Below are 27,609 nucleotides of genomic sequence, written 5' to 3'. Positions count from 1 at the left end.
AATATAATAATAAGTAATAATTACTCAACAATAATTCTTTTTTTTATTTGTAGGTAGGCAATTTGTAATCTGAAAACACAAAGCAGTGTCGCCTCATAGGATTATTATCAAGTAGATGGTAACACTGTTAAATGTCACAACCATACGAAAATGTTCGTTCATGTTGTTTACATGTTTCGGTCTTTTTATCGCGTTTCTATCGTTTCTCTTTCGGTGATGGTTCACACTTCATCCGTCGTCATAATAATTTAGCTGCTAGCTGTTTGCAACATATTGTTATTTCAGATTTGTTGACTGTGGTAGGAAATCTTAATTTCTAATTAGAAATAGCATATTGTGAATGAGGAAAACGTGACTTCGTAACGGGTTTCAGTGCTTCTAACGGACTTGGCTACTTCAATGGGTGAGTAAGGCATGAGTTTTTCCACTGATAAAAATCTCATTTATAAAAAAATACATTGCCTATTATAATGATGTTTCGATTGTCAGGAGAAACCGAACTTCTGGACTGAATAAATGACACCGACTTGATCATGTCGGTTCACTACAAATTTAAATCGGCCATTTCATATGATACTATTACTTTTGATGGTCTGCACATATCTGTTAAAGACCTAAAGAAAGCGATACTTCATCAAAAACAAATTGGGAAAAACACAGATTTTGATTTGCAAGTTACTAATGCGCAAACCAATGAAGGTAAGGTCATTGCAACAGTATTGTTATTATTATTGTAGTGTTTGAAGAATGTTTTGGTTTGCAAACAACAACTACCTAGGTATGACTGTTGAGTTCAATCTCAAGGATGAATAATAACCAAATATAACATGCAAACAATTAACTATTAAAAAAAAAAATCATTGTTAAAGTATAAAAGTACTGTTAAAAGGATACCACGAGGCGAGCATAGATGTATTTACTTAAGAAAAGAAAAAATGATTATACACATTTTTATTTTGCTATTTTAATAACCTCCTTTTTGGGTTTATTTATGGACACGAGTTACATTTTAATAGCCATTATATTTATTTTTTAATTTATAACTTCATACCTCAAAAACATTATTACTTGTAATTAACATTTTTATGATTTTATTTTATTACAAAGTTATTATAATAGTTTTTATACTGTTTTAAACCTGCAAATAAAAATCTGAGTCTATAAGTTAAAAAAGGTTCTTAATCTTTACCATTATTGTGGCACAAATACATTTTTTTACATTTTTAACGTAATTCAAGTGCAATTGATGAGTGGGATACTTATCAATGAGCTCTAAAGGTTGAAATAATGTTTTCAGATTTTTATTTTTTCCCCTTAGTCTTTCTGTTTGCACGTCAATTTTGTAATTACATAGAAAAATATACAATAAGTTCCTAATTAAGCTTACTACCAGTAGAGTCTGATGCAAAACCAATTATATACTTCTCGAATATTCATTATTAGATTGGTTTTTTTTTTTGTTTGATAACATGATTAAGGATTTCTATGTACATTTTTTTAGAAATAACCAATATTCATATTCTATATTAGGATCAATATTATGCGTATTTTTACTTTATTAGGTTTTATCTATAATTAAAATAGTAGGTATTTATCGCCAACTTGGTAGCTATAATTTATAACCCAATAAAACATTTATTTATCTTTTATTACAAGTAGCTTATAGATTACACAGTTCTCGTTATGAAACATAGGTTTTGTATTACTAGGTACCATTATTACATAAAAGTAACATATATAGTAATTATTACAAGAGAATTGTATGTGTTCAATTGTTTTAATTGCTGAATATACAATTGCAAAATTGTTTTTTTTATTAATTATCAGAAAATGGCCAATTTTGTTTTGTAAATTTTATTTTCATTACAAAATCCCTTTTTTAGTTAAAAATAGCTTTCTATGTGATAGTGTTAATAACCATTAGTTTTACCAATAGAATTGATAAAAATAGACATTTATTTGGACCAAAGTTTACTACAAATTAAACATCAAGTATTTTTTTCAATGTAGCCTTACATTTTTTTTAGTGAATTTGTGTACTTAATTTGAGTATAGTAAACAACATGAAATATTTTTTTATTGACTTAGTACACATATTTTTTATTTGTGCTTGTTAATATTTTGGCTGCAATATTGAAGCCAGAAAGGCATTATTTTTACAATGATGTGTGAATATTAGTTGAAAATAAGAGCTGATTAATTTTCATTTTGTTTGTAGAATTGACTGATGAGCAGACTTTAATTCCAAAAAATACATCATTGATTGTTTCAAGAATACCACTTACAACGCAACAAAAAAAAGCATGGTATGAAACATTCCTTCAAAAAACACATAAATATTTACTGCCTTAAATTAAATGTATTTTTAATAAATATATATTTTTTTAGGGAAAGAGCAGAGCAGAACAATCAGCTTGTTCTTTCTAAACAGGTATATTATTTAATTGAACTTTTGTGAACTTTAAATTTAACCCACATGACCTTATTATTTTTTAATTTTATTTGTTTAGATATCAAACTTGGATTCTCATGAACCAGATGTAGTTAAACTCAAGGTAAACACATTTTATCATTACATACTTTACATATTATAATATGGTCTTGATAATTTACAGGGAGCTGATTTACTTGGATCAAATGCTAGTGAAGAAGATAAAATTAATGCTATGATGGCACAATCTACTCTTGAATATGATCCTTCAAAGTAAGCTTGGAAATGTAATTTTTAAATTGTTTAAAGTTTTACAGTGTGTATTTTTGTTTTAGTTTTGTAAAAATTCGAGGAGGCAATCAGTATGGTGAAGTGCCGCCAAATTATGTTTGCCACAGGTGCCACAATCCTGGTCATTGGATAAAGAACTGTCCTAACAATAATATTGCTTCAGTATGATTATTTATAATAAAAATATTAAAACGATAAGTATAACTAATTATACACTTTTTGTTTTTTAGGATCCTATTGACATAAAAAAAGCTACAGGTATTCCAAGAGGCTTTTTAGTGCCAGTTGATGGCCCATCAGTACCCGGAGCAATGTTAACTGGTATGGGAACCTTTGCAGTTCCTAGCATTGACCAGTACGTTCAAGAATTATATTTTCATTAATAAGTCAAGCCTCAAACATTTTTATTTCAAGGGGAATAAAAAGCAATTGATATATGAATTTTTCAAGTTAAATAACTCCGTTATAAAAAAAAATATAATTAACTATATATTAAGCATTACAATCACAACCTGATGAAATTTAGTAATACATTCTAAAATTTACTAAATATTATTATTATAAATTAACTATTTTTATTGATATTTCATATTTAAGAAAAATGAATGAATTGTATGCCATAATAATTATTGAAAATAATCTGCTACAACTCTTTAATAAACTCAATATTATTTAAACAATTAGCATTTGTTTTCTCCTGAACATTTTATGATGCTTTATTACAGATTCTCTTCTTTATGATTATGATATTTAAAAGTTACATATTATTTTCTGGTCCATAGACACTCTTGCAGAATTTAATTTCTTTTTGGTAATTTTTGGTAATCTTTTTGGGTAATTTTTTTAGGTATTGTTTTGAATGTGTGGGATTTTTCATGGAACCAAAAAGAAATTTGAGTGTTCGAGATTTGACTGTACATTTAATTAAAAATTGTTTAAAAATTAATACTTTGTTTTTAGGGAAGCATATAAAGAGAGTATGAAGCCACATCATAAAAAACAAAAAGCCGAAGTGGAAAAAGTAGTAATACCAGAAGATTTACTATGTAGTTTATGTTCTGATTTACTCACTGATGCTGATATGATGCCATGTTGTGGAACGTCATTTTGTGATGAATGTAAGCTTAAAAGTTGAATTGTATTTTGTTAAGAAAAAGTGTAATATTTATTGTATTTTTAATATACATGTAGGCATTCGTAATGCACTTATGGAATCTGAAGAAAATGAATGTCCAGATTGCCACGGCAAAGAAATATCACCGGAAACATTAATACCAAATAGATACTTGCGGAATGCTGTTAATAGTTTTAAAGACAAGACTGGTTATAGTAATAAGCGTATAGAATCTATCCTAGAAAAAGTTGCACCTAATAAAGTTCCAGCGCCTGTAGTTCAGGTTGAACAACCTAAAGAAGGTAATTTACATATTATATTTATTAGCTTTTTTATAGGCTATAGCTGAGCATGCCAGTTTTAAAAAACAAAGTAATTAATTACATTTTTCTTGCAAATTTATGTTTTCATTAGTATTTTAAAATAAATGTCAAAAAAAGTAATCAATTTTGCATTTTAAAAAGTTAAAAATTAAGTTGATCATAGATTTTAGATTATTTAAAAATAAATGTTTTAAATTAAATTAAAAAAAGATTCGTATGGCTGTTTGCAGTAACTATACTACCACTACTAAAGTGTGCTAAAATGTAAACTACCTATACATCGTATGTACAACCAAACGGCCATTAATTAATAATACTTGAACAAATTTGTTCAACATTTTAAATATTCTAAGAAAACCATTTGACAAATTATTTTGTAATCTAAAACTACAAATAAAGGTTATACAGCCTAATTATATATAAAAATAACAAAATCTCTTTGAATTTTAAAAGTAAAGTACATCAAACATCATGATTACTATGAAAACTACACAATATTGAATTAGTTTACTTATAAATTTGTATTCTTAACATTTATTGATGCTTTTTTTGGAGGTAATAACTTGCGCTGTAGTCTACTGTATCACTGACTACCCGACTGACCGGTCTCAATAAATTATGGCTTTAACAGCTAGTATACTTAATTTTCTGCCTACCTAGTATATACTTATATGATTCATCTAACTTCCAATGGAATTTGTTTGAATCCGATGAGCATGATTCAGCCTTATTTAAAGTTATACTTGATTTTATTTTCATTTTATATTGTCTTCGTCATACTTTGTTGGCTTTGTTGGCATACTTTGTTGGCTATACAGTCAATATTTTATATCAAGCACCTTGTGCCTACTGTGATCTTATTTGTGAATTCTGTATGCTGTTGAATACATATTTATAATAATAATCTTGATTAATTAATCAATTAACATACCTGGTTTTTTTGTAAAAATATTTTCGTTAAGTACATTTTTTGTTATTTCGTCAAATTATGCTTTATTGTACAATTTTATCAATGAGGAATTTAATTATCTGTTGAGATGAATGTATGGAATTGATTTGGTTAGACAGAATAAGGAATTAAAAGTATGTTTGTGAAAATAAGAAAGAAATAGATTAAGAAACCATTTTAATCTGAGTGTATGTTAAAAGAAAGAATAAAACATGTGAGAGATTTATTAGTATAGAAGAATTTAAAGGACCAGTTGATCTAAGAAAAGTTTTATGAATGTAATGTGGTCTTTTGCATTGAATAAACCAAAGAAGATAATAAGATCAACAACTAAGTTTTAATTGATGTTAAAGATGAATGAGCATTATGCTATAACTTTTGTATAATATTTTATTACACACATTTTTCAGTAGGAAATTAATGATAAACTTTAAAGTTTATAATTGTTGAAAACAATAACTAAAAACTACTAGTTAAATTCCTTTTACAGTCCGAACAGATGACCAAATCTTTGCATGCACATTCTGGAAATATTTTAAAGTAAAATCTATATTTTTTTTCAATCCTACTCCGAATTGATTCCTATGGCTTTTCTCAAATTGTTTTGAAAGTTATGTTTGCATTTCATCATCGGGAATTTACCTTTCAGAAGTGACCATTCCAGCTAGTATTCAATTGCCTACGTCATCTGACTCTTTAGTTGAAGGAAGCAAAAATGAAATTTATCAAAAAATTGCTGCTGTTGGTGACCCTGTTGATAAAAATCAGCATAAAAACTACTCAGAAATTGGGACAATACATAATTCACACAATCATACTTTCAAAGCCCAAGGTCAATCCCAAGTGCAGTCTCAAGCCCCACCATTATCTGCAAGCACTAATAATCGACCGAATAATACAAATATTCATATACCTATGAATAATGCATACCAAAATGTTCGCCACCCTATACCGAAGTCAGCAGAATCTCGAATGACTCATTTAGCACGATTCAATTCCCAGTCCATGTCTATCCCTCCACATCCTCATTTACGCCCTTGTTTGTCCGTAGGACCTGCTGATATAACTGTTCCACCGCCTTCTTACGGCCACCAAACTAATATTCAAACCGATGTTGGTTACAATCAAATGCAACCGTAAGTATTTTGATTAAATGTAAAACAATTAAAAACTAGGTATGTTTTTATTTATTACTTTTTTTTTATATCTTTATAGTGTACATAATCCTCCACCTCCTGGACTAGACCGAAATAGCAGCCCTGCCAATGTGTCGTCCGATGAAGGAATGCTTCCTCCAGAATCATCTCATCATCAAATGGACAAATTCAAAAACCCAAGTGGGTCGCTTCCGTCTTTGATGAGAACAGACTACTCTGGTGGTAAATAAATTTCTAATGTCTAATTATCTGCTAAAATAAGTTGCATCATCATAGCTTAAAGATACAAAGCAATTATAATTATAAGTTAATAAAATGTTAATATTTATATTTTTTCATAGTTTATTATCCTCCTCCACCAATGGCTGGATATGAACAATACCCTATGTCTGTAGACATAAGAAGTCGAGGTGGTTACCATCGAGGGAGTTATAGAAGACCTCGCGGTCAACATATTGGTTCCAATTATCGTCCTGAATATCGTAATGGTAGTCCCTATATGGGGTAAGTTAACCTCTGGTTGTTATGTTTTTTGTAGGTAATCAAATAGTTGTTAAATTTAGTTTATAATATGATAACTTCATTTTTTTTCAGAGGAAAGAGAACTATAGATGATCCATTAGCAATGTTTCAGCGAATATTGCGTGAGCGTGATAGTAAAAGACGCGATTTAAGAGGTCGGCATTCTTTATCGCGGTCTAGGTCTCGTTCTTTATCCAGATCTCCATTATCTAGGTCTAGAGAACGTTCCCGTAGTCTGAGTCGCTCACCACCCCGTATTATGAAACGTAGAACTCGTTCAATATCAAGGTACCTATTGAACCTTATTAAATTAATAGTTTAACAATTTCCATATAATTTTGTATTTCTTACTTTAGATCACCACCTCCGCGTAACCGATCAATCAGTCCTAGGCGGCGAAGTCGTACACGTTCTCGAAGCCCGATGCGTAAGCGTAAGAAGAGTTTAACGCCTTTAAAAAGAGCCCCAGGAAAATCTAGACGAAGATCTCGTAGTCCAAGTCGTGATCCACCTGGTCGCAGGTCAAGATCGTTATCTATACATAGAAGGTGTGTAGTTACATGATTTAAAATATGTTCACATATTTTTGTTATAAAACTTAATTTTAACATTTCAAATCATTGTTAGGTCTCGTACAAGATCTAGATCTCCTGTTCATAGAAATAGAATGTCACCTTCACCACGTTTTAAATCAAGATCACCATCATTTTATACTTCACCAACAAAGTATGTTTTTATATTTTATAAAATAAGATTTATTTTTCAGTCTATCTTATGGAACTAAATCAGTAATCTAATTGCGCTTAAACTTAATTATTAGGTATAGCAATTATCCTAGAGAAGAGGAGAATTATGGGACTAAAGGAAGTAATTGGCGTGGACGAGGTGTTGCTTGGAATAGAGGAAACCCACCTTACCATCAAACACACAGGTACAGTTTTGTTGTAAATGTTATTGCAGTATCTAGTACCGATAGTCAGTTCATATTCGAACACTGTAGTATGCCAGAAGAAAATCCAATTAACTATTATGAACATATGAATTTTTTTCATTCATAATTATTCTTCAACCTGTGGCTATCATTTTATAGTAAAAATATTTTAGGTGTTACATATTTTTCTCATTATATTATATCAATCGGATCTGTGATACAATAAAGTGATATTTTAATAATTAAGATATTTGTGATATTGAAATGTTCATAGTTTAGTATGGCACTGTGTCAATCTGGCTTCATTTTTTTTAAAACTATTACTCTTAAATTTTGTTAAACAATATTATTTTACTGTTGGATGTATTTTACTTTTGAATATTTTATCTATTTTTAAACATTTTATATATTTTTTATGTGCTGTATCATTTTGTATTTTAACAAACATATATATTTACCTTGGCTATTGATGCATATATCATAGCTGCAATGCCTTAAAATTATTTTAGTTGTTTTTTCATAGTTTAATTTTTAATTATTTTATTACCAATTTTATCTTATAACTTGAAATTTCTTTGTAACTATAAAACACTGAATTATACACATAAATATTTATTCAATATTTCAATTTTTAAATAAAATATATTTTATATACATACAATGTATATAAATAAAATCATAATTTGAAAACAGTTTGAAACTGATAACTAAAAAAAAAAAAAAATGGAATGATCATTAAACTTATGTATGTTGTTTTAATACTAAATTTTTTTCGAAAACTTAATTTCTGTGTGTATAAATATATAATGGCATAAAAAAAATGTTCTTGGGTTTTGGATGACAACAGCAGTCGTTGGTACTTAAAGCCTTAAAAAATATAACTTTACAGATTAAATAGTTGAAGAAATGTATTAAAAAAATTGGGCTGGTAAAAATTATTTTAAATACCAAAAATTATCCATTTTTAGATAAATATTTGATGAAATTTTATCAAAACATTTAAAATGTATCCTATTTTTATTTTTTAAATTTACTTTAATTGTTATATATTGCTTAGTAGTTATATTATTAAGCTATTAAATTTAGCTAAGATGTTTCTAAGTCAAATACTAATGTCGGAAAATTGACAAATGTTTGTAAAAAGATGTTGTTCCTATTGAAAATGTAATTTAAAGTCTGTAAGTGAAAAAATAGTTTTAGGTAAAGTATTATTTAGGTAAATTTATCTATTTGCTTAATATGTTTGCTCTTTTTTGTTGTTATTTAGTTTTATATTTATAATGTGATTTTTATTAATACATATGAAGTCTGAATACCAAACTTTGTTATTGACAAATGATTTTACAAAACTTGTTCATTATGTTATCATTTATATTTTTGTATAACAGTTGTATAAAAGCATTGTTACTGTATTTATTTAAATATTTGAATGGGTACACATACACATACATTTTCACTTTAAAGGCTGCAAAGCTATGCCAAGCATGTTAAAAGTTAATTTGTGGTAGGACTGACCAATATTAGTTTAACAACAAGCAGATAATACAATAATTCAATTTGACTCCTATCAAACCATAATATGTTTGATGCAGTTTTACCATACAAAATATATATTATAGTTGCGATTAATTTTTAATCGACTTTTTAGTTGCTTAAATGTCCAATTCAGTATTATACAACATTTCATTCTTTTAATAATTAAATATTTTATATTTTTCTGAACTTAGGTAAGGAATTTTTAACCTTATTGTGTTAATTTATCTTTTTTTTATGTATTGAAATGATTTCTTTCCATATTAACTTGTTGTAACATGAGTTGACATAGTATATTTAATTATAATTTGTACAATTTTACTAATCTAGTCATTTATTTTTGCATATTATTATCGGTTATGTGTTGTTGTATTCCTTAAAATATTTTATAAGTGTTTTTTTGCTGTATGTGATGAAGAAATATTTTTACTTTTATTATTAACTTGTATAATATACAATATTTTTGTTAACTTTTTAATTAGATGATATTAATAGTTTATAGCACAATGACGATTTATTTTCCTAACTATTTCGTTTGTATTGTAATATTTGTTATTTTTTTTTAATTACATAGTGAATTTTAAAAATGTTAAAAACGAGTTGTTAGATTTTAATGTTTTAAAAGGTTTTAATATTTTTAAAACTAAAGGTTTTTTTAATAACAAAATGGCTAGCATATTATGTATAATGAATGTAGGTGTGAAGTGAAAATCATGTTTTCACGGTACAATATTTCTTCATGTAATGAACTATAAATTATTCTTGGTAGTAGTTTGTTTAAAAGGGGCCTTTCAAAAGGGTCACTTTTTTACTTGGTAATTAAAAAAACTTATATTATTGTGTATTTAATTTAAATAATATACAAAATATATCTTATTTTATACTCGAAAAGTATGCTGAACCATTTTTTTTATGCTATAATGAACAGTTAATTGATGTTCTTATAATTATTATATATTAATATTTAATAGCTGTATATTTTTGGCGTCTGGGTAGTATTATAATTACTTTACTTGTTCTCTTCCTATTAAAATATATATCCGTCTTCTCTTTTGCTTAAATATTGCTCTTTCTTCCATTTGCCATTCCGTTGGGAAAGCGCTGCGGTTCCAGTCAATGTTTGGAATCACTTTATGAACAAAGGTAATACAAATAAACATGATCTTTTCGCTTTCTAGCCATGCCTTAGTTAACATTTTGGCCTATAAAATCCTAGAAGTTTGCAGGTTTAACAGTAATCGCATATAAATAAAGTAGCAACAACGGCGGCATCAAATGGATTCTACATCTTTAACTGAATTAATAAAACATACGGTGTGCTTATACAATATCAAACGATCTAGATATATGAAGACTTCATGATATCAAGTATTAATATAAAATTGGTCGATTCCTCATCGAGTATTATACACTCGTGGGGAACGCGTTTAATAGGTGCTAATGACATTTTCAGGGTTGCCTTAATAACGTAACTGTTGAAAACACTTGAAATGTCGCAAAAAAGACAATTGCGCATTTTTCATTACTTTTTAATCAATTTTGATGTTAAATTATTTAAAATGTTAAATTTGGGTTTTGTTTTGTTTTCATTAGGTATCAAAGACAGTTTGAAGAACATCCCGGGCATTATGACGTGGCTCTCGATCAGCCTCCCGAGTACGCCGCCAGTTATTCCCAGTTTGATCCTCACTATGCTATGGATCCTAATCTGGTGCGCGACTGGGACGAGATTCGCGACAAAGAAATCCGGGAACGCGAAAAAGAGAAAAAAGAAGAGGAAGACAAAAATAATAAATCCAAAAGCCGAACTCCCGTTAAACATCAAAAGGTCGAGAAACAAAGAACGGAGACCAAGGCGTCTCCCGAGAAAAACCACAAGGATTCGGATAAAAAGGACAAAGGTAAGAGAAAAAAGAAAAAGGACGCCGACGTGGATAAGAAAAAGAAAAAGAAAAGCCGCGAGAAAAAAGAAAAAGAAGACGGTAAGAAAGACGACGACAAAGAACAAAAAGAAGAGGACGAAGAGACCGAAGGGGAGGCGAAACCTAAAGTGGACGATTCAGAACAGGAGAACCGGGAACCAGCCGCCCCGGGAACGTCTGAATCGCCTCCTCCTTTCGTGCACGCAACTCAGGAACCGAAAAAATGCGAAGAAAAAGAGACCGATGAACTTTACGGAGATTTGGCCGAGGGAGCTCCGGTGGATACCAGCTGGGGTAGTTACGCGCAGAGCCTAGACGAGCATACCTTGACTCCTCCCAAGATTTCGAAACCTAATGACGACAAGCCCAAAGAACCGGAAGTGTTGGCCGAATTGCCCGAGCGTTCCAAATGGGAAGAGGAAGATGACACGAGTACGGCAGAAGAAAAATTGATTGACGATAAAATCAAAGAAGAAAGCGACGCGAAGAAAACCGAAACGGCAGTCGACGTTAAACATTGCTCCGTGACCAACGAAGTTCTTAAACGGGCGGAAAACGCTATTTTCCAAAAAGTCGTTAGGACTATAGACGGTAAGAAAACTACTACGGCTGACAAGTCTGACGCCATCAAAGAAAAGAAGTCCGAACTCACTAAGGAGAAAAGGTCGGATCTCGAAAAGCATACGGTTAAAGATAAGAAAACGGAAAACGCCAGTAAAGAGAAGAAACCAGATGTTTCCAAAGAGAAAAAAATTAACAATTCTAAAGAAAAGAAAGCGGACGTTTCCAAGGAGAAGAAATCGGAAAAAAAAAACAGGATAATGGAAGAGACAAAAAGACTGATGTCGCCAAGGACAAAAAATCAGAAATTATTGAGAGAAAAATGGACGTTTTAACAAAGGACAAGAAATCGGACAGAGATCGCAAGTCTGACGATAGGTCAGACATTAAGATATCTACATCGTCCAGAAGGGATACGTCAAAACACAGGGACAAGAAAGAAGCGGTTGACAGCCTTGGAGATTCGCTGACCATCCAGAGAGAAGCGCGAAAGGCCGGCAATTCTATACAGATTACCATACCGACCGATTCCGTGGATGACAAAAAAGCCAAGGAGATGGTCACCACTAAACGCATATCGGCCAAGGACAGGTTGGGCGAGAAAATAGAAGATAAAGACGACAAGCGGTACAAGTCCAGGCATACGAAACGGAAAGCCTCTAGGTCTCCCATTCGCGTACATTCTACGTTGATCGTGCCTGAACCATTGCCGAGAAAGATCAGGGCGATTTCGAAAAGCCGACAAGACGTCAAGAAAGACCGAAGTGATCAGAGCGCCAACCAACGCCTTTCCAGGTACGAAGACGATAAAAAACCGGCGCAAAACGACCGGAAGAAGGACGAAGGTCGAAGGATCGTGACCCGGGTGGACGACAAACACCACAGGTCGACCACGGCGGAGCCTAAGAAAAGCGTTGCGACGTCCAAGAAAGACGATCGGCTGGACAGGGCGAGAGAAGAAAAGCGGACGGTCAAGGAAGACAAACGGGAAGTGACGGTCAAGAAAAAGGCGAAATCGGTCGAGAGAGAAAAACAACCGGAAAAGAAGGAGCGCAAGAACCGGCGGCTGGAGTCGGATCGTAACGAGACGGAACAGGACGACGACGAGGAGGAAGTGCCCAAGAAAGTAGTTAAGGACAAGGACTCGGACGAGTCGAACGACTCGACGTCGAGCAGTTCAAGTAGTTCGTCCGATTCGTCACCGGTGAGGACGAAAAAGAGAAAGAAGAATAAAAAACAAAAAAAGAAGAAACACGCGAAGAAGAAGAAGGCCGTGGTTAGCAGTTCGGATTCAGATTATTCGGATTCGTCCTCCGAGTCCGAAGACGATAGCACTAAACACAAGAAGAAGAAAAAGAAAGAACACCGCAGCAAACACAAGGCGCATAAAAAAACTATAAAGAAAAAGAAAAAGTCCAAACACAAGTAGGGCGACTGATCTAAACAAACTGTCGTGACCAATACGCTATATGCCAGTATTGTATGTCATTAACCTATCCGACCGTTATTCTTGTATGTTCTATGAAGTTTGACTTTTTTACATTATTTGTTTTGCTCAGTATGTAATAACGTTTTAATTTTGCGTTTTTCCTGGATAAACTGTTATTGTTAGGACGTTTCTCTATGTTTAAGTTAGTACATCACTGGCGTTTTTTTTTTAAAAAATGATACCATAATTTTTTTTTTTTTGTAAATATCGAACAGTAACAATTGTGAAATAACGTTGTAAAACGTTTCAAATAAATCTTGTATATACTTCATATAACATTGGATATTTTGCTTTTAAAAAACATTTTTCCCTTGTAAGTCCTAATTACATCGAGTTAAATTTTGAAAATGTTAATAGGAATACATTTTTATTAATATTGCTCAGAAAGATATTATACATGTGTTTTTATATTGTTTTTTGTAATAAATTAAGATTATATGATAAAAAAATGGCAGTAATAATGTGGTTTTCTAAATTTCGTATTTTAATGTTCAGGTAGTTTGTTTTAAAATTTGTCTTTATCTGTAAGGCGAAGATAAATAAGAAGGTAGTTTGTTTTAAAATTAAGTGTTGAGATCATTTTTAAAAATACTCAGTATTCAAAGTAGCAAATTTAACTATTATGTTCATAAATCATAATATAAAGCCTGTATGGCATGTGTGTACGTTGAATCTTAAAAGTTTAGGAAATTTGCCTCAGCGATGTTGTAAACGACAAAATTAATCACTATAAAACGACCCATCGATCATTCTACGAATTAAATTAATTTTCTTTTTTAAGTTGATATAATTTTTAGTTATAATCATTTTGGTACTTAAAATACATTACGTATTACTAATTTTACTGACGTCGCACTTTTTGAAAATTATCTATTGGAGTTTCTTTATGCTTTGCTTTGCTGGCCTTGTTGCATTATTGTTGATAGGTTTAACCGTTTAATGACACGTCACACGTAGCTCATAGCTGATAGTGCAATTTGACGTCTGGCTGTGTACCTAGGTAGTGGCATTGATTATACAATATACTATAGTATACTTAAAGTATGAATAATCAATGGTAATAGGTACATAAATTATTATTTATTTTGGTCGATAAAACGAGTTAGACCGTTAAAAATGTTTGACGGCGCCAAATCGTTTGTTGCCTACATAATTGTTATATTTTCTAAAAAAATTACAAACTCAAGAGTCAAGTACCTTGTAGGTGTACAACTATTATCGTCTTACAAGTTACAGTAGATTTAGCGCACCTGGAAAATAGTTTCTCATGTTTAAAGCGATATCTATAGATAAACATTTAACATAACATTTTTTTTTAACGAATCAAACAACTGATTTTGAGACCGACCGCATTACACGTACACGTACTACATTAAGCTATTTATTCAGCTGTTGGTTAGGCCCAGCTTGTTAATCAAAATTTACAAAATAATTTTATTCCGTTAAATCGACCATGTAGGAATAGTCAAAGCACAACGTTTACGACCGGCTGTTGTGAATAGGCTCGAGACTCGAGTTTAGTTTTAGATTTTAGTGCTTTTTTTTTTAATTTACATAAATACCTATTGATTTTTGTTAATAATAATAATTAAAATAATGAATACTCTGTTCTTAGCCATTTGTCTAGCGCAATACTTCAATAACATCGGGTCGCATTTTTTTCCTAAGCAAATGAATCCCATGTTGAAATCGCTTGTGGATATGATGATGTCTCAACGATATTTGCATGATACGCCTACATGCGCGCTTATGGTAAAACCAACTTATTATGTTATGATAACCTAATGTAATCTTTATTCATTGTATATTGTAAGCAGGGTTGGCCTGCCTGGCATTTAACACAATACGTGGGATTTGTTAAGGTAAAAAAACTATAAAGTGTACAGATAAAATTGTCATTGAGAGCCCTTTAGAGATTTAGAATCCGAGGTCCTTTAGGCGCCAGGCCGACCCTGCTTGTAAGTATTTTTTTCAGCTTAAAGTTGTTTTTGTTTATATCATATCAACTTACACTATTATGCATAACATATACGCTTAAGGCGCACGTACATGTTTTTTAGTGTGCTCAGGCCTTAGGTACAACACGCGTCACAAGTGTGCACTATACAATTATACAAACCTCGTAAGTAGTTGTTGGTAAACAACTGCCATTGAAACAGTTTTTTCAATAGAGCATATTATACTGTGTAGACACTTGTAAATTGGAAAACAGTCATTTACGAGGCTACCCTTGGCTATCTATAACATAGTCATTTTTAGCATAGCAACAATATATCCATTTTATCATGCAATACCTAGCGCATCTATACTCAGAAATGGGCATTTTTTCTTCAAATAATTACTTTATTTGACCATATCTAAGATGATTTATCCGAATAAATTATTGGAATAAAAATATTATTCGTCGAGTATTCGAATAAAAATATTATTTAAATAATTATATAGATAAAAAATTATCTAAATAATGCCCAACTGTATAAACTATATATGTATTACTATTGACCTATTTGGTATAGTGGAGCTGCTTCCCACGATATTTTTTTTATTACAATTTGCATACAACTATTAAAAAAAAAATTCTTGACGATTCTATTTAATAATATTAAACAACTTTACTATATAGTCTGATATTTATAGTAAAATAAAACCTTGCAACCTTGGCCTTATGAAAATGTCCAAACTTTAATTTATTTTTTTAAATTTAACTTCTGGAAAAATAATCATAATACGTACAGCTATAGTAAGGATGTTTTTTTTTAAGGAGTTTTCATAAAATATTTGTTAAAATATAAACTTATAGATTATTTATCAGCCTTTTAAAAACTTTTTTTGTAAATAAAATTAAAAATATAATTTCTTGTACTTAATTATAGGTATTGTTAGGTTAATACTCGAGTCGTACGGTAACATTTAAAATTAATTCAAGTGTTTAAAAAAACGAGACATGACAAGAGTATAAGTTAGATACAAGCCAACGCTTATAAATTTGCGTTTACTTTGAAATACTCGAATACCTGTACGTAATAAAACTATTTTGGCGCGAAAAACAATTTCTACCGACTCATATGGTTGGTTCATACCGTGAATTTGTATATACCCTAATTTGTGTTTTTTTACAATTTCCTTGGAAACTCGTAGGCGTGTGATCGCATGGTTGTTATGATGATAATTGAATTTTTCCATATCACTTTTGGGTTCTTTGTGAATGGTCTCCCGCCGGCCACTTAGAACCTCCCCCTCGTTTTCGTGACGTGATACAAGAACTCTGATCAATGTCTGCTGTCTAGACTCGTAGTGTGTACTATCAGCGGTGCGCAATTAACTATAAAGTAAAATTACAAAATTTCAGTGTTTTCCATTCGAGTTACGAGTTTTAACTATCAGAAATTTAATTGACGCCATATAAAAAAAAGTAATTACTTGTCGTATTTCAATCGATCTCACATTGCTCATTCGTGTGAAAAATTAAAATCGCTACCTATCATTTCTTTAACATTATTTTTAACTTTGGTCATTTAACATAAATTCTTTGGTGAGTGTCCAATTAGAACACTAGCTATTAGGTATACGTTTTTGGTTGAATTGACTTGGTATCCACGTATTTCAATTTTGGGTTTAGGATTATTGTTTCTCACACTATCATTTTCTATAGAATGTTTTTTCCATTGACATTGTTTATTATTGTATTACTTTTGTTGGTTACCCTTAGCGCAATAAAGAGTTCTCTGCAATGGGTGAAGCTGGTGAAGACGTACAACTCTATGTCTATGATCTGACAGGAGGAATGGCTCGAATGTTGGGACCATCGCTACTTCGTAAGTATTATTATGAAGTTTTAATAAAAACCCAATAACAATTTGATTTCTTACACCACATTTTTTGCAGAGAGAGACTTGGAAGGAATTTGGCATAGTGCGATCGTTGTGTTTGGAAAAGAATACTTCTACGGTTCCAGTGGTATTAGCATATGTCAACCGGTAAGTACACTTAAAACAAATATATAAAATAAAAGTATATATTTTAAACATTTCATACGGTTTTAAGACTTAAATTTTACTCGATCCATTAACAATATTTTGTTTGCAAAAATGTGTGATTTTTATTTATGCAAAATGTTTTTATTTTAAATTGTATACTAAAAAAATGCATTAATCGTTTGCAATTCGTAATTCTATCACATAATAATTAATGCAGTTATAGATGAAAAAAATGGTTTCACCATGATTTAGTATTTTATGAGACATATTAATGTCTTGTTTGAAGTTTATTATTATAATTTTTTTTTTAAATCTAACACCAAACTAAGTATAAGATTATTTCAAAGAATTATAGCCTATAAATGTAAAATTATAGATTTCTAATAGTATTCAAACTTGGCATTGATCCATTTTATAATCTTAAAATCTAATTTTATTGCTACAAAGAAAAAGCAATACAAAAAAAATAACATTTTTTTTTTATGAAAACACCAAAATAGTTAAATCATATTTAGTAACATTGTTTTCTTTATTGTTTTTTTATAGTTATAATTATATTAAATACTATATCAAATTTCATATTTTGCCACTTAGTAAACTATTGAAATAATTTATTATGATAGCAATTCCTATTAACCATATTTGAATGCTATTTTTAGTGGAATATCCTTATATTTTTGTGTAAATAAACCTATTATATTTATTGTACAACTTGTTTTGCATTTCTAAAAGTAAATTTTAATTTTATGTGTTATTTTATAATGAATTGCTTAACTTGTTTATAATAATATGTTAGACCGCTAATTGATAGAATATAAATCCTAAGCTGCTTATGTGTATGTCGTGATCGTAACACAGGAGTAAACCATTACAAAATTAAAAAAATCAATTTTCTATGCTCGAAACATTTTTTTAAATATTCATTTCAGTCGTTATGTCTTAATTTTTGTCAAAAATTAGAATTTTATATTTCATTTATATATAAATTTAGAATACTTAATAATAGTAATAATATTATAATTATAATTACACATTTTTACCACACAAAACTACTTATTTATACTATGTGAGTTTTGTCTTTTTTATTTAGAGAATTATTTAAACTTTTCAGATAACACAGAAATATAGGTTTATAGGGCTTAGGATGTCTTAGGAAGTCTCATCAAAAGTTTTAATAGCCACTAAAATGTTTACAGTTGATAACCTGTGAATTTAACTTTATAACTGTAGTAATAGATTGGTATTAGAATTTGCAGTATGAGGAGTGCATTATTTTGAGCCTTACTTGACTTTTCTAAAAATCCCCATCTATAGTTTACCACTATTTTATTTAATGTTAGTGTTATTAATTATAATTACTATTTAGTAAATGTAGTGTGCTTGTTTTATGTTCTTATAAAATTTACTACAACTATACATATTTTAGTCTTGAATGATTGAAGTATATTTTTAAAACCTATATTACCTAAATACCAGAATTTTAGGAACACATTATTTTTAAGTAATTTTTTAATTTAAGTACTCAAATTGTATACTTGTTTTGATTTAAGTTTTTAAATATTAGTATAACCAGTATACTCATGGGGTTTAGTACTAGGAATTGACATTTCTGGTAATAGAATTGTGGTCCTAGAAGGTAAGTTGTTATTGGTTTTTATTTATTAAAATAGAAAGATGTTTTATTTATAGACATCCCAATTCACATTTTATGCTTGTATAACTTTAAAGTATATACTTTAAATAAAACAAAAGTATTAATAAATATCAGATACTTACCAGTGTAAATTATTATTATTATGCATTAAATACAGTAAGATACAATATAAAATGTGTTAGAAAAAAAAATTGAATTACAAGAATACAAAAATAGATAAAAATGTGTTTAAAATACTATAATGTATTATAATAAATATCTTAATACTAGGTTTTGTATTTTTTTTTTAACTTGTTTGACAGATGTTTGAATGGAAACTTAAAAATAATGTATATCTGTTAAATTTCTAATTTAGGTCAATAATGCTCGCTATTATTATACAGATTATTGCTTATTTTTAAAAAAAATCGTAGAGAAAAAATCAAACTAAATCATTGTACTAAAAAAAATTAAGAATTGTTTAAGATAGAAATTCTTAAAAATTCTTAACAATGTATTAAATTTTTTTTGTATATATATATCATTTTTTTATGCTCAGTAGTATTAATATTTGTAAATATTTATTTTTACTATTCCATATAAGATTCAGGCTTCAGGAATCGAACAGCAGTGTTCTTAGTTTTTGTTAAGGGGCCTCTACACTAACTAACATTTATTGAGGCGCATTGTGTAGGCAATTTTTCAATAAAATAACATTAAGCCTAAATTTTCAAACTCGTATAATAACATAGAAAAGAGTTTGGGTTAGGTCTTTTTTTTACAACTTTTGTAAAGCATATAGGACTTTTTTTTGTACAAAAACATATGTTTCTACTTCCTGCAGTATGTTTCTAAAAATACTCCTATATAAGTTTTGAAAAAAAAACATTTGAATTCTTCATTACATTAATAATTTATCGATCGTTGCACAATTTGAAAATTATATTAAATTAATTAATCCAAGTGGAAAATTGCATTTTTCAAAGTTTTTTTAATAATTGTTTACAATTATATTAAAAAGCGAAAATTAAAAATGTGCTTCGATACATACATCAAGCAAGTATCGAAAAATCTGTATCTGTTTTCAAAATTATTGTCGGATTATGCGTTTTAGAGTACAGTTAAAATTAGAATAAGTTGTTTTCGACCGGAAATACGCAAACGTTGTGGGCATTTAATGTGATCTATGTACAGTAATTAAATAAGATATCCTAGGTATTTTTTATTTGTCTGGATTCGTTAGTTTGTCCGAATTCACAAACGATTATTGCGAAGGCCCTCAAAATCGTTGTGCCCTCTGACTTTTACAACTATTTTGATCTGCTTGAATCGTCTATGTAAACACATGTGCGATAGGATAGTTATCCCAGCGCTGAAACGAAGTAGGTATACAAGTAGGAAATATTATATTATAGTTTATAAATTCCGATTATCGCCGCAACGTTGGCGTGCATATTGTGTCTTATTTATCGTGTTACGTCGTTGTCTAAGATGTGAAAAAACATCTCGGCTCGGACGTTATTTTGATATCATTCCAACTCGAGTGTCCGACTGTGCGTTGATCCCACTCTTTGAGTTCTAAAAATACTCGGCGTGAGCGTGTGCTTGCATGTGTATAATATGTCGATTGACCAAGCCTGCTACCGTTTTCCGAATTCTTTCGAGCAGAAATATAATATGTTACATTGTGTAGTACAACCAATCGCACGAAGCTCGTGTTTAGGAGTTATTCGCTTGCGTTTCGCCGTTAACGTCTGCCTTTTGTTTTTGTCTGTCTTTTTTTAGGGTACGACGGCCTTGGGCAGTCCGTTGCGGATACACAATTTGGGCAGGACTTGTTTGCCGGAAGACGTGTACCAAGAGTATCTACGCGGCCTGGAACAAGACCGGTTTAAGTAAGTTCTGGCCGCGGGCAACCCGCGACGTTTTTGTTAGCAATAACGTTGTACTTAACTCCATTGACGTTTTCAGACCTACCAACTATAACCTGTTAAAGCACAACTGCAACAACTTTACCAACGAGATCAGTCAGTTCTTGTGCGGCAACCCGATCCCGGAATACATTATAAATCTTCCAAACGAAATCCTCAACACGTAAGTAATTGCACAATAAATGCAAAAAATAATGTATTAAACACCGCTCGGCCTGCTACGCCTTAGTAATGATAGTCTTTATTATTATTTTGTGTGTGTGTGTGACTGATGGCACGAGATATGCGCGTTTTTGTTAACTTGTCTAAAGGACAAAAATAAAATAATAAAAATGGCGAAAATAAAAAAAAATTGTCGAGTTGATAATTTTGGTTAGGTCAGCAATGAGTGAACTACTTTGAGAGTTTTGACTATAACAGAGAAAAACTTATAAAAATAGCCCAATGATGAGGGAAACTGAGCAAAAGTTAATTAAAAAAATAAGTAGAGTATGAACTTTGTCACATATATCATTCATCAAAGATGGGCTTAGTACTCCTGGTTTTGAAATTGACACCCCTATAATTGTTTGTATTCTATACTTTAAGTTGTAAAATATCTAAGTTTGATTTTGTTTTGTTTTTTAGCCCTTTCGGTCAGCAACTTGCACCCGTATTAGAGTTGTTTTCAAACAGCCTAGGCGTACATCCTGGTATCAGAAGATCAGAGTCTGATTTTGAAACGCTCAACAACGATATCGATTCCGCCAGGTACCTATTTCCAAAGCTTTGGCTAACAAACAACACCGTGTTACATCTTAGTGCTGTTTGTTTTACTTTTTGTTTTAACTCTTGTATTTGTAGTATAACAATTTGATTATTTTTTTTAACAATAATAATTGTGTTGTGTGTGTGTTGTTTCAGACATTCATGATACCCGCGGTTTTAGGGGATTATTCACCTTAACGTTTCTATGGCCATGACATTAATTTCAGCTGCTTCCTACGGTTTTCTCAGTTTTTAATTAGTTTAAAATTAATAAAAATTATCAGGGATTGAAAACTTTACCAAGCCAAAATTAACATTATTTGTTATAACTACAATAAATGTTGATGACAATTATCAATAGTATGATATTTTAATAGCTAAACTGGTTTTAGAACTTGTAAAAAAAAACATCAATAAAAAAACATTTTAAAGTTAATTAATTTTGGAATGAAATAAAATATTGTTCTCGGAACAAAAAATTTCTATCGTAGCCAAAAAGCATAAGTTCCTTTAAAATGTTTTTAATTATCATTTTTTTTTTTACAAATACATAGAACATTATACTATTAATAATTTTAATTAATATTTGTTGTAGTCAATTTTAGCTTGCTAACGTTTTCAATTTCTGAATGAAATTACCTAAGTACATTGTGGTTGTTATTGTTTAGTTTTATATCTAATTAGAATTTTAATGTTATAATTTTCACTACGAATGAGTGTCGAACCCCGATCTAACATATATTACATTTAAAAAAAAAAAAAAACACCGTATCATATTATGTAAAATTAATTAATGATACGTTAAAAAATAAACATGATTAAATAAAGTTGTGCATCGTTGTAAAGAATTGTACCAAAACAGTTTGTGAAAATAAATTAATAAAATAAAGCGTATTTAACAAAGAATATTCGTTTTTGTATACAGTATTGTTACTAATGTGTTTTACTTTGATTTAACCCCCGTAGACAATGATAAGACAAGACGTTTTACTGGTTTATTTAATAAATATTAGTACCTATTATTGTTACTTTTGTGTACTGACAGAAAACAGTCGGCGCTTTTAGAAGAGAAGCGCAATAAATTACAGGAAAAATTAGAAAAACGAGAAAAGAGAAAGAAAAAAAAGAAAAAGGATAAAAGCAAAAGTTCCAGCGAACAGCCATCTATAGAATCGGGCCCTAGCTCTAGCAGGTACAAATTATGAATTTTTCACCTGTGTCTTAGAGCACTTGTGGGTTTAGCGCAACTAAATCACGTGACAACATCCGTTAGCTAGCGAGCTCTACAGGGTGAGGTCACATTCTCCCCCTGATAGATTTGCATTTTTTTTTAACTCGTCCGATCGGTTCCAATCGGTAGGCACTGCGGAGGGTATCGCAGAAGAATGTCCGAGAACGTCTTGAATGGAACGAACGGTATACAACAGCCGGTAGTCGACACCAACGATGCTGACGACATTGAAAGAAAAGAACAAGATTTGAAACGCAAAGAACGCGATCCACCGATTATCTTCAATGATGTCGTCAACGTAAGTCGATTAAAAGTAATATAAAAAGAAAATGCACGTAGTGTTTGACGACCTACAGGGTGTACGGCCACTATGAACGGAAGTCGTTCAGTTAATATTGGCAAATCATTAGTTGGGCTAAAGTGTTCTGTCTGTTGATGTTACTCATCCGGTAAGCAGAGGACTATGATGGGAGTACTACTCCTGGAGTAGTCAAGTATCGCTGACAAGTATCTTAATCGAGATTCAAATTCCTTGAGCAAACACAAATCCCCTCTTACTATTTAAACGTTTTGTATTGAAAAGTTACACAAGACTTGAATGATTTTCAAAATCCTCGGCTTAATGACTAATAAAGTTATCACTACAAGCAATACACACTACTACCTTAACATAGAATGAGAATGGTGAAGTACAGTCATGTTTTCTATCAACATACAAAATGTATTCTGTAGTAATCGGTGCCATCTCACTGAAATACATTTCTGGCTATGATACTGCTTATGCATTAATAATTTAAGTGTACCTTGTGCAAGTAATATAGTTAGATTAAAGTAAACCGAAACGATAAATTAGAATTTTTTCATAAATCACGTTTACCAACACGTCTCTTCATTTTACTTTTATATAATATTAACCTTTTACCTTCCACAAATACAAACCTTCAGAAATAATTTCCTCTCAATCGGTTGTTCGAATCTCTCAAAGTTCGTTTTGTGTATAATTTCTTGTATATTCTTCGAACACCATAACGCCTATTGGCTTAAAATAGTTGAGGATGTGTAGTATACTGAGGTAATCCCAAAATCAATTATTGCAATATTAAATTCCACCTGACATTTTAAGACAAGTTAGCTACGGATAGAAACCGTATGCGTGTACCAAGAACCCTAAATGGTTGGTTGTTTTAGCATGATATATTGAAAACGTACATGGTTATTGTACTTTTTATAAATACCTAACAACATTGTATGATATCTACGAGCAGATTCATGGAGAATTGGAGCGACTGGTCGGTCTAATCGACGGACGAATTCAACCAGACGACATGCAGTTCGTAGCCGAACTCGATCAGTACATGTTGGAGAATGAAGGATCGTGGGCCTTAGGCGATGGCTTTCTAGCGTTTGTCGGTGGGTAGTTCGTACGGTTTACAGTCTTAAGTGTTAGCTTGGAAATTATTGTATTCCATTGATTGTTGTCCTTGCTGCAGGTCGATTGCTTAATGACGACCAGTTGGTTTCGGAGGTGCGCGAAACCATACTGAACATATTGGCGGCCGCCGCGCTTAAAGACGATGTTATTTTGATTCTACACCAAGACAGACGGGAGCATATTCTGATGAACTACGCTAACGGATTCGACAAACTCCCCTTGCTGGAACAATTGGCTCTCTCGTTGTTTGTAAGTATTGGAGGCTTAAAGCGTATATTTTGTCATTCTGTATGGTTTGGATTTGGGTAAGACGTCAAAATTGGTACAAAGGGATTCTAGTTAATTCCTACACATATCAAAATAACAATTGACCACTTTCACCCTACCAAAAGGTGTTCGGGAAGGGATTGTTAAATATCACAATACTTAAATGCGCCCGTGTGTGTGTGTGTGTGATGCATGTACTCGCCACTCTTTCTTTGTACAATAATACTAAGAGTGAGATTAAAAAAAAACTATTAACGAAATCTTGTAATTTATCCGTAGATGTGCAACCTGTTCGAAAACAGTAGCACATCCGAATGGCTTCTGTACATCTCCGAGTGGCAGTTGGGCTCGAACATGGTGAGCAACATTCGGGTAACCACTAAGGTGGCGGTCAATTCGTTGCTGTCTGAAGACTCTGTACTGCAAGACCGAGGCACCGCTCTGGTACACAATCTGGCCTGCAAGGAGGTAAAAACAGTGGTCTGTATACATTTTAGATTATCATTATATAATATGTAAATCAATGTTGTTGTCTAGAATTAGTTGGACCATTTGATAGGCTCCCCATAATTGTCGTAGTGGCTTTTAACTTTGTTTCCCTCCGTGCAAACTTGCGTTTCCTCGACCCTATGGGTCCGAAGTGTGCAAGTTCTTCCCGATTCCGTTTAACTGTTTTCAGAAAATGTTTAAAAACCAAAACATTCGGAGACTGTTACCCGCAGGATCGTTTTCAAAGGTAGAACTATGTCATGTCAATAAAAAGAAAGTGTTCGTGGTATTGTGTTTATGTGCTGAACAATCTTTGGTGTCGCAACTCGAGGTGCAAAACAAGCGAAAATCGGCATAAATTATAATATGATCGCATTATAGGTCTGAGGAACTGTGCGTTTCTTTTATAGTAAAATTAAAGCATATAAAAACCGTCACATAATAACATTAAGTTAGCCACCTAATTAGCTGTATATTTGTAAATTATTCTAGGTATTTAAACTTTTTAAATAAAAAAACCACTTTTATTATTTGCTAAACGTACTAACTACTACATGTGTTTATCAATGGGTCTTTGTAGTAAACTATGAACAGTAGTAGTCGTATCACATCCCGTCGACAACTATTTCTCATCGTTGATCATAATTGCACTATACGGGTCGATCAAATGACGGGTAATTTAAATGATGCACCGTAATACAAATTTTAGTTTTCTCACTGTAGAAACGTGAATTCATCTGTATTATATATACAGTCTACGTTGTTCTTTTTTTTTTTATTATTATATTTATTTACTATGATATTGTTGTATAAGAATAATGCGGCCTGTGGTATTTTACTACTTAACTTCATCATACTATGTAATGTTCTCGTGTGGTGTCGTGGTCAGGTAAAACAGCTGTATTAGTTTAAGACATCAAGTCGGTAATAAAATATGATTGAACTAAGTGCTACTAACACACTGTTGTTTGGGTAGGTATCGTTTGCGGTGCACCAAAGGTTGCGACACTGTTGTTCTTTTATGCTGGTTGTGGCTTTACTTTTGTGCTAATCTAGTTAATCTTTTAGACCGATTCTTGGCGTATTCTCCGCGTATATTTTCTGTAGAAATCTAAGTGTCTATACCACTTCTTTCCGTTTCTCGTCACTGTACACACATGGATTCGTTGTATTTATATTCTGCGTGTATGTGTGGACACGTGTGTAGGTGTTCGACGACGTGGTCGTGGAGCTAGCCATGGCCGTGCTGCAGTATTTCAACAGTAAACCCAACGAAGAGCACACATTTAGATGCATGAAGTCTTTGGCTAGGTTCTGTCAGATATCCAGACAGGACGTACCGCAACTGATACAGATGATCGGACCACCGCCGTCAAACTTCAAAGGCTTATCGACCAGAATCGACGAACAGATAGGGGAAATACAAAATTATTTACGTTGAACGCGACACTAATGAGAATAACACAACAGTATTATGTTATTCAAGTTTTGTGATCATTTTTATTATTTTAACGAATTACCCTTTATTATTACCTATCACTTTTTTTTTAACAAAAATACCCAACTTTTTTTTACGGTATGTTTGACGAATTAACTCGACCCGAACGTATCGTAGCAAACTTTTATTATTATTATTGTTATTATATTATATCATATTATTGCATTTCGGTAAAACATTTAATATATTTTTAAGCGCTCGGCATACGCCAGAAGACTAGTATTTTTCTCTAACGATTATTGTATTTAATTATTTTTTAAAATGTTAAGATACCTTACATTTATATATCAAGTACTTCCGAGTGTTGATTGTGTAGTTAGTCTTATGTTGTTACATTTAGACAAGAACATAATAACAAAATATTATATGCAATTTAACGCCAAGAGAAATGATCTAAATGCGATTTTGTGTTTAAAATCCTTATTGTAGTCGAAACTGATCGTTGTCACTGTGTAGTAAAAAACGGGTATTTTTTATTGTCGAAAGGAAACATTGGATGTTCAAGACAAATAATACGATTAATTTGTTATGGCTCTAGGTTCTAGATTAATATAGAAACACAGTTTTACATTTCGATAGAATAACAGTGATGGCCCTATGAATTACTTTAAAACCATCCAATTATTAGTGTCTTAAAAATGCAATTTTTTTAAGTAAGTCAACAGTGATTTATTATAATTAAAAATAACCAATAAAAGGAGTTTGTATTTATAAATTTATTAACTGTCATTTTTCATAGTTACAACAATTTAATAGTAAAACGTTGGCCTAAAAATAAAATCCTGTAACTTGAAAATATGTAAATACAATTTAAAAAAGTCTTGTATCAGTAACAGAGACGACTAGTTATTTTCAACTCGAGTAGTTAAGTTCAGCGCTCAGAATAGATTGATTGCTTAGTCAATTGAATTCTAATTTCGAACAATATAACTAGGTTTCTTCAACTAAGTCTAAAACTCCTCGAGTGGAATGAGAAGCGTTCAGGCCGGCACTACATGTCTGAATGTACAATCTAAAAAAACAACGAACAAAAACTACGATAAGACAACCGATAACGAACATTGTTAGTTCAATGTCAAAAAGATTTTGTTTTAACAAACCATTTTATCCAAGAGAACAAAAATAACATTGAATTTCAATAAAAAAAATAATATAGTATACCTTCAGATTATTTTTATTTT

The 27,609-nt window shown here is 31.1% G+C and overlaps 2 protein-coding genes across 5 annotated transcripts; both read left to right on the top strand.

Annotated features, from left to right (window-relative positions):
- Nucleotides 1-170: 170 nt before the first annotated feature.
- Nucleotides 171-13,444, top strand: LOC126832909 (E3 ubiquitin-protein ligase RBBP6-like). Its single transcript, XM_050563947.1, is given in 19 exon segments — nt 171-403; nt 490-699; nt 2,219-2,306; nt 2,389-2,431; nt 2,511-2,555; nt 2,616-2,704; nt 2,767-2,884; nt 2,953-3,077; nt 3,683-3,840; nt 3,914-4,138; nt 5,758-6,244; nt 6,324-6,487; nt 6,607-6,769; nt 6,860-7,075; nt 7,144-7,335; nt 7,415-7,513; nt 7,608-7,718; nt 10,845-11,977; nt 11,980-13,444. Coding segments are annotated over 18 exon segments (4,806 nt in total). The 5' UTR covers nt 171-403; nt 490-533; the 3' UTR covers nt 13,164-13,444.
- Nucleotides 13,445-14,732: 1,288 nt separating this feature from the next.
- LOC126832910 (uncharacterized) lies at nt 14,733-26,661 on the top strand. Of its 4 annotated transcripts, none has more exons than XM_050563948.1 (13): nt 14,733-14,975; nt 16,933-17,038; nt 17,109-17,200; nt 20,619-20,728; nt 20,805-20,927; nt 21,392-21,514; nt 22,557-22,703; nt 22,872-23,040; nt 24,008-24,152; nt 24,233-24,423; nt 24,721-24,909; nt 25,121-25,177; nt 26,138-26,661. In XM_050563948.1, the coding sequence occupies exons 1-13, from the start codon at nt 14,820-14,822 to the stop codon at nt 26,369-26,371; spliced, it is 1,842 nt and encodes a 613-aa protein (XP_050419905.1). In that variant the 5' UTR covers nt 14,733-14,819; the 3' UTR covers nt 26,372-26,661. The 4 variants fall into 4 exon arrangements, with proteins under 4 accessions (XP_050419905.1, XP_050419907.1, XP_050419906.1 ...); XM_050563951.1 differs by lacking the exon at nt 14,733-14,975 and adding an exon at nt 16,415-16,755; XM_050563950.1 differs by lacking the exon at nt 25,121-25,177 and having other exon boundaries at nt 14,738-14,975.
- Nucleotides 26,662-27,609: the final 948 nt, after the last annotated feature.

Source organism: Adelges cooleyi, unplaced genomic scaffold (genome assembly GCF_023614345.1).
Source record: "Adelges cooleyi isolate 19-005CV unplaced genomic scaffold, UGA_ACOO_1.1 ACOO_flye_CR_arks_rails_tigmint_CR_PRNA_167, whole genome shotgun sequence".
NCBI classification, from domain to species: Eukaryota; Metazoa; Arthropoda; class Insecta; order Hemiptera; family Adelgidae; genus Adelges; species Adelges cooleyi.
This window is presented reverse-complemented; position numbering and strand designations above follow the sequence as displayed.